The sequence below is a fragment of the Sycon ciliatum genome, chromosome 13 (assembly GCF_964019385.1).
Source record: "Sycon ciliatum chromosome 13, ocSycCili1.1, whole genome shotgun sequence".
In the NCBI taxonomy this organism is placed as follows: Eukaryota; Metazoa; Porifera; class Calcarea; order Leucosolenida; family Sycettidae; genus Sycon; species Sycon ciliatum.
In genome coordinates, this window is record NC_088655.1 from 27,604,140 (window position 1) to 27,617,904 (window position 13,765).

The 13,765-nt window shown below is 45.1% G+C and overlaps 1 protein-coding gene across 1 annotated transcript in view; it reads left to right on the forward strand.

Annotated features, from left to right (window-relative positions):
* Nucleotides 1–248: 248 nt before the first annotated feature.
* Nucleotides 249–13,765, forward strand: part of LOC135829687 (mucin-5AC-like) — a 26,025-nt gene continuing 12,508 nt past the window's right edge. Inside the window, exons 1-4 of the mRNA XM_065342078.1 lie at nt 249–431; nt 5,692–5,919; nt 10,874–11,092; nt 11,636–11,812. Of these exons, the coding sequence (XP_065198150.1) occupies nt 332–431; nt 5,692–5,919; nt 10,874–11,092; nt 11,636–11,812 (724 nt within the window). The 5' untranslated portion in view covers nt 249–331. The remainder of the gene's footprint in view (nt 432–5,691; nt 5,920–10,873; nt 11,093–11,635; nt 11,813–13,765) is intronic.

Here is a 13,765-nt window from a genome sequence, read left to right on the forward strand (position 1 = left end):
ATGGGAGAGCATTGTTGCGCTCTAACCTGTTTAGCACAATCTAGCCCTTGCTTGTGCTTGATAGTGCTTGATAAGAAGCAGTTTCTCTCTCCCTCCTGTGTGAGCGTAGTAACATCATTACACCGGAGGATGTACCGTGTTGCCTGATAATTGCGAGAGCATGAAACTTGAAGTAGCTGCAAACAAGCCTTGTTTGTCCTTGTTGTTCTGTTCTGCAACATCATTATATTCGACAGAGATTTACGAGCTGCTAGTCAACATTTGAGGCTGGTCTGATAGAAGCTGAACTGACCTTTTGGAGGTTTGGAAACGGGTGCCTGCGATTGCTGAAATGGCCTCGCTGCCGAATAAAAGTTCTTGGTCGGAAAAAGGGAGATTTGAAACATTACTGTTGGTGCTAGTCGTGTTCGCTGTTTGCGCCCAAGCTCAAGGTACGGTACACGTTCAAGTATCGATGGGCGATACGGATGTTGATTTTAGCTGTATGCTCCACTGTGCGCGGGATAAGGAATTCGCAAAAAGGAACATGCGCTTGCCAATCTGATGGTTCTGTGGTATTCAGTAAAAGAATACAATAATAACAATTACGGAAACTTGCATAGGACCATCCTCAACTTCTTCATGACGCTTCTCCCCTCCTCCAGACAAGCCAAAAGACACACACGCACATGCATACACTCAAACACACCATGTTGACACCAACTCCGCTTCCACTGATCACCAATACCATAAGCCTGGGCTGTGGAAAAAACCCTTGGAGTATAAATGTGGCTGTAAATCTGTTAACGTGTGGTATATTTTTCAAAAATTCCCCGGAGGCCGTTTAGGCCTATCAAGGGGGTTTCTATTCTGTACAGGTAGGATGAGAATATGAGAATACTAAGTGAGCAGAGAAGGAGAAATAACACGACGAATAGGACAACTGGGAGTGAGCAAATCAATGAGGAAAACATATAAAATTTAATGTAAACATTATTATGACAATGGTATGTGTTATACATGTTTCGTATAGCATGGGTAGCATAATTCAAGACATTGCCTGCCATTTGCTTTGTATAGTTCTTTGATTTGCAACGCATTCCAAAAAGAAGCAGAAGCAGCCAAATAGAATCCCTCTCAGCCTCAGGAAATTAATTTAAAAGACCTCCGAAGAAGATGTTGACTGTCATACGGAGGCCCAGAATCTGAGGAGATATTCTCTGCACGTCAGTGACTATAATTATTATCACTAAGCTACAGCTGTATAGGGTAACTGTTAGTCATCATTCCAAGCAGATTCTTTACCATTGCGTACGTCTACCTGCCCTTATCTGAATGCCCTTTCAAGGCGAATACATGTATGCCAGTATTTTATCGTTAGCTGACGAGCTAGACGTTGTTATCGGCTCCCAGTCCCTGAAACAGCGGTGTGGTGAGCCTATAAGGAGGATCATTTCCAAGTTCCGAGGTTTCAGGGGGGGGGGGGGGGTGTCGGACGTTGGGCGCTTCAATAGCGTATTTGAGTGGTATTTCACACATTCCTCCCGAATCTCTCTTCCCCTCTCCCGGAGGCACCCCGTGGCCAGTCTTGGCAGTGACCAAGTGCGTTGAAGTACAAGTTGAAGTATACATGTACATAAGTACATGTATATGTAAGTATGTCAGTATGTGTATATTGTCTCAGACAACAGTACATAGCAATTCCTCACAACAGAAACCAGAATTGAATGATTGCTGCCTTTGATGGAGTCCCAGCTGGACCTTTGCTGGCTGGCGCAACACCGTCTTGGGAATCAATCGCGTACTCGATGCCTGTCTGTTTGTCATTCAGTCTGTCTGCGTGTGTCTGTCTTCACTGGCGAATATGCGTACGACACAACGGGAGAAAACTAGACTGAACTGATTGATATTTTAAATTATTATAACATGGATAATGTGGCCAAAATGTGTGTCGTGGAGGCCAGTAACTAAACCAGATTTTGAACAGTCAGACGTGCACAATCTAGCACAAAACAGACAAGGAGTACTGAGACATTCCACGGCATGAAAGTCAGCTTGAGCACTGCTCCATAGCACTAACCAACGGCCTTGCAACTTGGAAGGTTCATGAATATTAGTGCTACTTCCAAAGAGGGGAAAATAAGCGCCATCGAGCCGAGCATAACTCGCATAACTTGTGCCCACATGTTTTTCCTTGTTACACATTTTTACTTGGCTCACCATCTGAGTTCTTCCCTAAATCTTAGGTTTCCACGAATGTCATGCGGAAGAAGACGATCTGCGAAACATTACCAGAACATATTGATCCGTCAAGTCTTGCTCCTGGTGTAGTAATAGCAATGTTAATATTTTATAGTAAAGAAAAAGGACCAAGAAACTACATACAAGTTACACTATAATGTCCACTAACATCACCAGTTACTAAACAATAAGCTCATGCGATAACAGTGCATGACACTGACCGACGGTACTGACGTTCTACAACTAACAATGTTATTGCATTAGCTGATTGTTTAGTAACTGGTGGTATTAGTGGATATTACAGTGTAACTTGTAGTTTTATAATAGCAATAAAAAGAACAAATTCTGCAGTCATCGCCACACTACAACGAAGTCATGAAAGTTTACCAGAATTAATTTTCTTGTCACATTCATCAGTGGAAAGTCGTGACTGAAGAGTAACCATGCTGAACAATGATTAAATATACATTCAATGATGTGTTACGAGAACAAAATACAGTGCCAAAATAGAAAGAGGGAAGGTGAGACAATAGCAGTGAAGTGAGAGCTAAGTGCAACGGTGGGTGAAAAAATAATTATAACGCTAAAACTGTGTAGTGAGACAAACAATCATGCTGTGCACCTACGAAAACAATTTTAACGCAACTACATGTTTCTTCTGCTTACAAAGATCAGGCTTATGCAAACGAATACAAACAGCCTCAAGTACTTTCAACTGACTAGCATACCGTGCACGACAAAGAACAGAAAAACTAAAATCATCATACACCTGCAGACACTTAGGGTGAGACAACAAGTGAAGAAAAACGGCAGACTTCTTACGATCACAATCACCATCTGATTCCTCGTCTCCAACAACCGCAACCTCGTCCTCCGTTTCATCTCCCAACTCGTCCTCAGTGTCGTCCTCCGTGTCATTCTCCTCATCAACACTGATCGGTCCTAGGCTCGTTTGACGTTGTTTAACCTCTGTTCGTTGACTCCTCCTTTGATCTTGATGGCAACTCGTTACCATTGTTGTTGTTGTTGTTGTTGTTGTTGTTGTTGTTGTTGTTGTTGTTGTTGTTGTTGTTGTTGTTGTTGTTGTTGTTGTTGTTGTTGTTGTTGTTGTTGTTGTTGTTGTTGTTGTTGTTGTTGTTGTTGTTGTTGTTGTTGTTGTTGTTAAATCTTGTGTTCCCAGTGTCCTCGCCGGTGCTTGATCTCCAGTACTGTAATAATTCATTGAATAATTAGCCGTTGATCGTCTAGGTCTTTGAATGTTGATTGTGTTACTTTCTTTGTTTAATTCCGTTCCCTTCAGCCTTCTTTCTCGTTGTTCACAATCAGTGCTTGCCTCATCCATATATGCACGTGCCACCGACACCACAGACTCAGCCCCAGCACCGCCGATGATAGATGTAGGTGGCGGTTCTGGGGGAGGCAACGGCAAAGACGGCGATGAGGGCATTACCTCATCACAGCGTCCACTTTGGTCTTGAGCTGAATGTTGTTGTGGTGTGTTATCTTGTGTTGTTATGGTGCATTGTGTTGTGGTGACAATATGCCCATTACCCGACTCCAAGGCTCTCGATACGGGTAATGGAGGCACTATTGCCGATGACGGAAATTGTGCTAACGATGGCTGTGGCCGAGGGTTCTTCAGTGGCCTGCCGCGTTTTGGTCGCAGTGCCCGTGCCGAGCCAGTCAGCATATGCAGTGGGACGTGCTGCTTGATACGTGCGTTCAGATGTTGAAGAGTCCTACCAACGTACCGACTACCACATTGTCGGCACTCAAATTGGTATACCAATTTAGATGCAAGTTGGGTTGGTAGGACATCCTTCCTCACCGTGAACGCACGTACAGTTGTGAAAACGGGTACAAAATGTACCGCGTAGTAAGTTTGCTGTACAATTTTCCGTACCAAGCGACTCATGGATAATGAGAGGTTACCTTTCCAGGGGAGAGAAAGATACGTGGGACATTTGTCCGGGCCAAAACGTTTTTCCTTTTTATCCAGCCTTTCGCTCATGAGTTCCTTCAATAGATCGTCAGGGTACCCGTTCTTTAGAAAAACGGACTTAAGGAAGTCCAGTTCCTCAGCTAGTTTGGAAGAGGAGCAAATACGCTCTGCTCGATCCACCAAGTTACGAAAAAACGGAGGACGAGGTTGCGGTTGTTGGAGACGAGGAATCAGATGGTGATTGTGATCGTAAGAAGTCTGCCGTTTTTCTTCACTTGTTGTCTCACCCTAAGTGTCTGCAGGTGTATGATGATTTTAGTTTTTCTGTTCTTTGTCGTGCACGGTATGCTAGTCAGTTGAAAGTACTTGAGGCTGTTTGTATTCGTTTGCATAAGCCTGATCTTTGTAAGCAGAAGAAACATGTAGTTGCGTTAAAATTGTTTTCGTAGGTGCACAGCATGATTGTTTGTCTCACTACACAGTTTTAGCGTTATAATTATTTTTTCACCCACCGTTGCACTTAGCTCTCACTTCACTGCTATTGTCTCACCTTCCCTCTTTCTATTTTGGCACTGTATTTTGTTCTCGTAACACATCATTGAATGTATATTTAATCATTGTTCAGCATGGTTACTCTTCAGTCACGACTTTCCACTGATGAATGTGACAAGAAAATTAATTCTGGTAAACTTTCATGACTTCGTTGTAGTGTGGCGATGACTGCAGAATTTGTTCTTTTTATTGCTATTATAAAATTGTTGTCTCCACGTCGATTATTAACTTGTAGTTCCTTGTTTTTTTTTACTTTCTAACTGAATTGTTTAAATTTACAGCGATTCGTGATGAAAACCAAAAATGAAACGAGCAGAATGCAGAAAGAATCACGGCGAAAGAAACCCGACCATCCACCATCGTCGTCGCGAACTCTCTTATGATCTGTCAAGTGCTTATCTCAACCATGTCATGTCGGCCTAGTATATACATGTAGCTACATGTCCATTGTATAATATAATTTTTGAAGTAGCTGACTATCATCAGTACGTCTATGTTAAGTCAGTTGTTCACAACGAAGAGACCAGCAGAGATCTCTTGGAAGATGTAGCTAGAAGCTGATGGGCAACAAGTACTGAAGTAGTACACAAGTACACCGCTTTCATCCTTGCAAACGATCTTGATGAAGATTATTGCACGGGCCGTTCGTTCTTGATCCCCATGCAAATTTCCATCCCAATTAAAATCTTCTTGGTGCACTGCCGAGGCAAGTAAACTTAGTGATATCGAATATGTATTGCACCCTTCGTTATAATGTGTGTGTGTGTGTGTGTGTTTGTGTGTGTGTGTGTGTGTGTGTGTTTGTGTGTGTGTGTGTGCACACATGTGCATGTACATGTTCTGGTGTGTATGTGTGTGTGAGTGTTTGTGTACACGTGTGTATCTGTGTGTACGTGTGTTTGTGTGCACATGTGCATATCTGTGTGTTTGTGCCGCTCACGTACGTGTGTTCGTACGCACGTTGCGGCGCTTCATAGGCTGCACGTGCACCGCGAGCGGCACGGCTACATACCGTATGACGTTCACTGCCGCGTGGACTGACCCGACACCTCCGATAAACTTTCCGCATTGGTCTGCGCCGATCGGAACAAGTCACAGTGCGTGCTACACGATGTGGAGAAACGGCATTCTCTCCTCTCCCGGCATGAAGATCATGGCAGAACTCGGTGGTACCTCAACTCTGAAGAACGAGTTCACCGCACAAGGTACGTGTATGACTGATAAGTACAAGCATAAACTACTGTACCGTACTCGCGAGATTAGAGCCCTCTCACTTGAATAGTGTCCCAGTCTCTAAGAGCCAGTTAAAAAATAAAGCCCTCTCTTGACTAGTGCCCTCCCCCCTCTCCCCTCTCCCCCCCCCCTCTCCCCCCCCTCTCCCCGCGGGCTTGTAGCCAGGAGCATGCGCACATTTGATGTTCATTTGGAAATGTTCTTGTCTATGTCATTGCACTGGTGGATTCTGTTGAGTCGTGATAGTTTACAGTAAACTTAAGGCTCTGTTTTCCTTTGCCTTCTTTTTGTTTGTCTGCGGGAAGACGTTAATGTGTCAGCATTGAAAAAATAGTGCCCTGTACTGGGTATTGAATAGCACTCCATCTGTTCATCTGTGATGATCATTGGAAGAATAGTGCCACAGGGGCACTAATCACATCACGCGAGCACGGTATCCGTAAAAGCCCCTGTGTACGCCCACTCGAAATAACGCCCGCCCTCCGAGTCCACACCCAGTTAGGGAAAGTCAACACTTTTGTTTCAAAACAGCTCCATGTCCATGTATACGCCCAGGTATTTTTTTCATTTTTTTACGAGAAACCACGAATCTCGAGAACAGAATACTGTATGCCGGAAACACCAGTACATGTACGGGTACCGATACCCAATACTTACTGCTATGTTGATGGATGTGTTCTAGGATCGCTTTTCCCAACCCGAACAATGTTTTTGGTTCATTGAAGCGAGTATACTTTAATTTTATAGTGTGCATGCTCAGCAATTTTTTTATCTTTTTTACAATGATCACAGCTCACAGGCAAAGACAAAAAATTGCATAGTGGGAGCATAGTGATGGTGAGGCTTTTGCCCTCAGCCGACCTGAGGTCTCGACGTCATGGGAACATAAAACGCTAAAATGAAATGGATACAGCTACTGAGCCAGGGGAGAATTTCACTATATATATTCCAAGTAATCCAAGTGCAGAGGCAAGTATTCCAAGTGCAGAGGCAAGTATTCCAAGGATACGCCCGGTTCCAAACCAACGCCCGTGCCCTTGTATACTGCCAGGAAATCAAGGCTGCTATTCTATACGCCCGGGGCCTATACACGGGCTTTTACGGTATTGCTTAAAACCCTTGAAAAACGTGCTCAACGCTACGAGGGCAGAGCCAACAACACAAGTTAGCATAATGGAACTAGCCTGAAGTATGTTGTTGTCTGAGGATTGTTGGATAACCATGAAACTCCGAGTTTCAGCTTAATTCAGCCTATAGTGCGTTTCAAAAGTACAGACCTCCGGTTTAAAAAAAACCCGTTAAGGTGGCAGACTACCCAAAAATTCGCTGAAAAATCGAATTTGTAAATTCATATTGAGCGCTACGTCAGTTGAAAGAGCATGAATAGCTGCAAATTCTCTGAAAATTGTGTCCCGATCTGACCGGCCGTTCAAGAGTTATGGCCGAAAATGTGCCCTTGCAAGGAAAGATTTTTTTGTTGCACGCTGTCATTTGTTGGCAGCACTGTATTTGAATGTGAGCAGACCGTGCGCAACTTGTCGTATCATGGAAACACGTGTAAGTGTGCAGAATTTTGCTCCAAGTCCAAAAAATCAGGTTTTTGAGCCACGTATTGGGCTGCACGGCGGCGGGCGAAGCCCGCCGCCGTGCAGCAGGACTTTTGTCAGCACCCTCGTGACGTTGCAGATATGTGGCTTGATTATTGTAGTTGACATTGATTTAGTGACTTTGGCAAGTTTGCGTCGTGTCAAGAAGTCAGGTAGGATTTAGTACTAGGCAGTAGTGAAACGTGAGTGGTAGTCTTTGCCGGTTTCTGAGGGTATCCTGGATTTGGTGTGCAGCGCTGTGGAAATGGCTTGCTGTGGAGGTCCCAGCACTGGATGTTGTATCAAAGGTACGACCTCGTAGCACACCCTAAACCTAAAAAAATTCAAAAATTGACTTGGGTCTGTGGGAGTGTGTGAGAGAACGCCCACTCGTTCCGTTGTGACAGATTCCAGGGCCTCGTTGAGGGGCCCTACCCCATCACCCATGGCTGCTTCTGGACTTGTTCTAGGTTTGAGTCCCGCGCACGAACAGAATGAGCACGAAAATGTGAAAAAATTGTAAATGCATTTTGTTTGGCTCCTGGGTGGCTCGCACACCGTGGCACTATGCCGGAAATTTGAGTTTTTCCGGCCTGGAAAGCCTGTCAGTGAGGCGCAAGAACTTGTAAATCATGTCCTGAGGGCCAGCATAGTGGCAGGAGTGTGTGGTCAAAATTTCACTCAAATCCATTGAGAAACACCAAACTTACGGTCAATTGAATGCCATATGAAATTTATGGGTAGGCTGCCCCCTTAAGGTGGCAGACTACCCAAAAATTCGCTGAAAAATCGAATTTGTAAATTCATATTGAGCGCTACGTCAGTTGAAAGAGCATGAATAGCTGCAAATTCTCTGAAAATTGTGTCCCGATCTGACCGGCCGTTCAAGAGTTATGGCCGAAAATGTGCCCTTGCAAGGAAAGATTTTTTTGTTGCACGCTGTCATTTGTTGGCAGCACTGTATTTGAATGTGAGCAGACCGTGCGCAACTTGTCGTATCATGGAAACACGTGTAAGTGTGCAGAATTTTGCTCCAAGTCCAAAAAATCAGGTTTTTGAGCCACGTATTGGGCTGCACGGCGGCGGGCGAAGCCCGCCGCCGTGCAGCAGGACTTTTGTCAGCACCCTCGTGACGTTGCAGATATGTGGCTTGATTATTGTAGTTGACATTGATTTAGTGACTTTGGCAAGTTTGCGTCGTGTCAAGAAGTCAGGTAGGATTCAGTACTAGGCAGTAGTGAAACGTGAGTGGTAGTCTTTGCCGGTTTCTGAGGGTATCCTGGATTTGGTGTGCAGCGCTGTGGAAATGGCTTGCTGTGGAGGTCCCAGCACTGGATGTTGTATCAAAGGTACGACCTCGTAGCACACCCTAAACCTAAAAAAATTCAAAAATTGACTTGGGTCTGTGGGAGTGTGTGAGAGAACGCCCACTCGTTCCGTTGTGACAGATTCCAGGGCCTCGTTGAGGGGCCCTACCCCATCACCCATGGCTGCTTCTGGACTTGTTCTAGGTTTGAGTCCCGCGCACGAACAGAATGAGCACGAAAATGTGAAAAAATTGTAAATGCATTTTGTTTGGCTCCTGGGTGGCTCGCACACCGTGGCACTATGCCGGAAATTTGAGTTTTTCCGGCCTGGAAAGCCTGTCAGTGAGGCGCAAGAACTTGTAAATCATGTCCTGAGGGCCAGCATAGTGGCAGGAGTGTGTGGTCAAAATTTCACTCAAATCCATTGAGAAACACCAAACTTACGGTCAATTGAATGCCATATGAAATTTATGGGTAGGCTGCCCCCTTAAGCCAGCATCTATACCACATAATCTGTGATCATTTTGTGCATAAAATTTTCACCTGGGCGTCTGTCATTCAATCGCTTAGAAATTTATATGAGAAAATTGCATGAGCTGCCTGGGCAATACTCCGAAGAAATTTCTTAAAAAGCTCAAACCAGGTTTGAATTATTCGAAAAAGTCTAGACCTTTTTGATTCGCACTATAGTTCCATTGCTAACTTGTGTGACTAAGATAAATTATGTTCTTTTAGATGGCTGCCTTAAAAGGCAGCCATCTACAAGGCAGCCATCTACAGATAATAATGAATGCTGTGCTGCAAGAGAATTAGGTCTTTACAAGCAAAGTTCTTTGTAACAGAAATTCACTCACACCATACATGCACCACGTAATGACTGACACGTGGTCCAGGGCAGTGCGAGTGCACTCGGTTTACATGCGGCCCTACAAGATAACGATTCGTTATAAAAGAAACCTGTTTCGCTATCAATGGTCAATTTTGTGTGGGTTCAAACAGGGACATGGACGCGGGTTCGCTATACATGTAATGAAATTCTCTATAATTATGCGATTGTTTTAGAAGCAGAGCCGGATGTATTGTATTTTCTGCACCCTAGTTGATGGGTGATACATATCGGATCTGAATTGCACTTGAGTACATGCTATATTGCAGATGTTGACGCGGATATTGGTGAGCTTGATTGTGAGTTGGAGTTGGATTCGAAGACATCTGTTGTCTACCAGCATCTGTTAACGCACCCTGATTGTTGTCGGTGAAATTCGGATTCTTGCCTCACTGTCCTGTTGAAGTACGTTATGCTGTGTACGTGGTGTGTGCGTGGTGTTGGTGCATGCGCGTGTTGCTGTGGTGCGAAAAGCAGTCTTCGTCTTGAGTTCGTCATGTCTAGTTGCGTGTTTGGTCGTCTTGTCACAAATATAGTCTTTCCAGTGTAGTTATCTCGTCGTCCACTTGTCTGAGTGTGGAGGTGTCACGGGCCTGGGAGTAGGTCAAGAATGTCTCATATTTGTGCGATTGTGAATTTTGCTCTTGAATTGTCCTCCCTGCTGCTTTGCTACCGTCCTCCTCCTTCCTCTACCCGCTTTCTTAATCAACCCCATTGTCACATTCGCTTCCATGTAATTGGGCTTGTAGCCCGTGTGTAAAATAATTTCCGTGTCCACCTGCACGGGCCTGGTTACATTTTTATATTTATTGCAACATCTCAAAACTCGGTGGAAACACCGGCCAATGTTAAGAGAGTGGGTGATTGCCAACCACGGTGAAAAATAAAAGTAAGGGGAAGGAAAACAAAAGAGTAGCAAAGTTGCTGTGTTGAAAAAGAAACTGCTATCACCCTCAAACTGCTCATGTAGTACAACTATCAAGACTCACGAACAAAAATGTCCGTTGTGCATGGTTGAACAGAAAAACAGGTAAGCAAACAGAATAAGAAGCAGATTTTATCAGAAAGCTTGATGAAGATCGATTTGATTTTCATGTTTTGCTTGCTGGGTGCTTCTCCTTGCTATAATTTTTGTTCTTGTCCACAGGAGGTCAAACCTTGAGCACCTTTCAGTCAGGTGGCATCAGATCGGCCTCAGGTACATCAACAACCACGTTCACAGTCGATCGTTATCACCCGTTGGCATCCGTGGCCACCATGATTGCGCCGAGTCCCGACTGGTTTGTGGGCGTGTACTCTGAGAACCTGTGCGACGGCAGTAGCTGGAAGCAGTCCCTCGTCGTACAGGCTTTCCCGTGGGATGCTGGTAAGTGGTGGTTAGTGTTGTATGTCACATGATCATTTCCATGGAAAGTGCCAATCGGCGGCCTTAGACAAGATGTTGAGCCCCCTGCCCAAGCTGGCTTCTTTTCCAGGGCAGGTCGATACTCAATTTAGTATACCGTGACATAATACTAGATCCGAACCACGGAGTCTTGTCCCTCTTGCTATCTCTCTCTGATTCTCCCTCTATCTCATCCTCCCTAACACAACGTCTCTCTCTCTCATCTCGGTCTCTATATCTCTTCTCTCCTATCTCTCTCTCCTTTCTTCTCTCTATCTCCCTCTCTCTCTCTCTCTCTCTCTCTCTCTCTCTCTCTCTCTCTCTCTCTCTCTCTCTCTCTCTCTCTCTTCTCTCTCTCTCTCTTCTCTCTCTCTCTCTCTCTCTCTCTCTCTCTCTCTCTCTCTCTCTCTCTCTCTCTCTCTCTCTCTCTCTCTCTCTCTCTCTCTCTCTCTCTCTCTCTCTCTCTCTCTCTCTCTCTCTCTCTCTCTCTCTCTCTCTCTGTCTTTCTCTCTACTTCTCTCTCAGGCACTGACAGTGGTTTAGACTGGAACTCTGCCAACCAAGCCACCAGCCCGGCACAGACCATTGCTCGCATCACTGAGACTAGCCCACGCACGTCAGTATACCGTAAAACCACGGTGACTACAAAATCCATGGGCAACATCAGGTTTGACCTTGTCAGCACTAACACAGCAAGCAGCGGTAAGACACAAGTGGTATTTATATTTGTAATACTTCAGAGTATGACAAATGTGGGCACAAGTTATGCGATCGAGTCCACCAGCTAAACCAGATGTTGAACAGTCAGATGTGCACAATCTAGCACAAAACTGAAAAGGAGTACTGAGATGGAGAGAGGTTTTTAATTTTTTTTATTTTACTAAGAACACATCCCTACTGCACTGAAAGACGAGTGGAGACAACACAAAACAAGACACAGGAGATGTAGGGACACAGGAGACGTAGGGACACAGGGGATGTAGGGACACAGGGGATGTAGGGACTGCCAACGTACAGGGAGCAACTCGACGGGACCGACCAGAGGTCTCGGCGTTAGCATTACAACCTGGCATCAAAAAGGGTACAGTATACGTATGGTGTGCTGTGATGCTGAGACACACGTTGGCTGAGCACTTCACACCCCTTCACCACTACTGTAATAGGCCCTTCAATGTCCTCTGTATTGTCTTCCTTATGATTTGTTGGGCTGTGGAATTATTAAAGAACGAGAGAGCTTGGAAGCTCAGGGCCCTACCCTATGCTTTGTTGCTTAGCTCATCGTGCATGTTGTTAGAACTGATGGAAATATTTCCTGAGACCGGCGCTGACTCTGCCGTTAACGCTTATTTTGGAGTCGACGGGATGTCTGTCCTGACGTTTCCTGGGACCGGCGCTGACTCTGCCGATCACGGGCGTTCTGGAGTCGACGGGATCTCTCTTCTGACGTTTCCTGTGATCGGCGCTGAATCGCCCGTTCACGCTTCTTTTGGAGATGACCGGATCTCTCTTCCAAAGTATGTTTTTGCTGACGCATCCTATCACCTATTCGGCAACTAACGTCCATTCCAATTTCATTTCCTCCTCGTCTCCCTATTTCTTTCCAAATCTCCCTTTACATCAGGGAGTCGTATACATAATACGATGAATATTGTGGCCAGCTGTGTTTGATGGTACGGTACGGGACAGATACGGGGGGCCAGCAAATATTGTGGCCAGCTGTTATGTACAATTCTGTAGAGCCTTTGTAGTCACAGATACGGGACAGATACGGGATAGCTCCAGGCGTGACAGAAACACACAAACAAACAAACAAACAAATACCAAATTAATTAAAGCTGTGTGGACCCTGGCTAGCGCCAGGCGTTACTGAAGTAACGTCTTCTGTATAGCTACGGAAATTAAAATTGAAATGATGCCAACCTTGCTTGATAGCTGAATATGTACGAGTATTATGATGATATACCCAGGGCTCCATTTTAGGTCCCCTGCTCTTCCTCACATACGTTAATGACCTGCCCTATTCAATTCCCAATATTTCTTTGTTTGCAGATGATACCACTGTCCTTGCTTCCTCCCCATCTCACGCCACCCTGTACCCCAAAGTTCAGACCTGTATCAACGACATTGTTCACTGGATGAGCACTTGGCACCTTAAGCCAAATGTGACCAAAACCGAGCTCCTCCTTTCCCCCCCCCCCACAGATCCAGTGCCCATCTTCCACTTTCCCGATGATCCCGGTCACCCTATCTCTGTAGCGCCCCACCATAAACACCTTGGCATTGTCATAGATTCCGCCCTCTCCTGGTCTCACCATGCTGATCATGTGTCGTCCAAAGTATGCCGATCTGTCGGCATAATGTCAAGTCACTTGTCCCATTTGCCCCAACATTGCCGGATTATTTTTTATAAATCATACATTCTTCCCCTCTTCACGTACGGCTTCCCTGCCTGGTCCACCATTAACAAAACCCACATAGGTAAATTAGAAGTTCTCCATCGCCGTATACTGCGCATCATATTTCGTACTGATCGTTATATCACAAATCTAGACTTGTATGCTGCTGCATCCACTACCACTCTGCAACATTACCTTGATGCTTCCAAGTGCACCCTGGCACATTCAATTTTTCTTGACCAGCACCCTGCTCATTTAC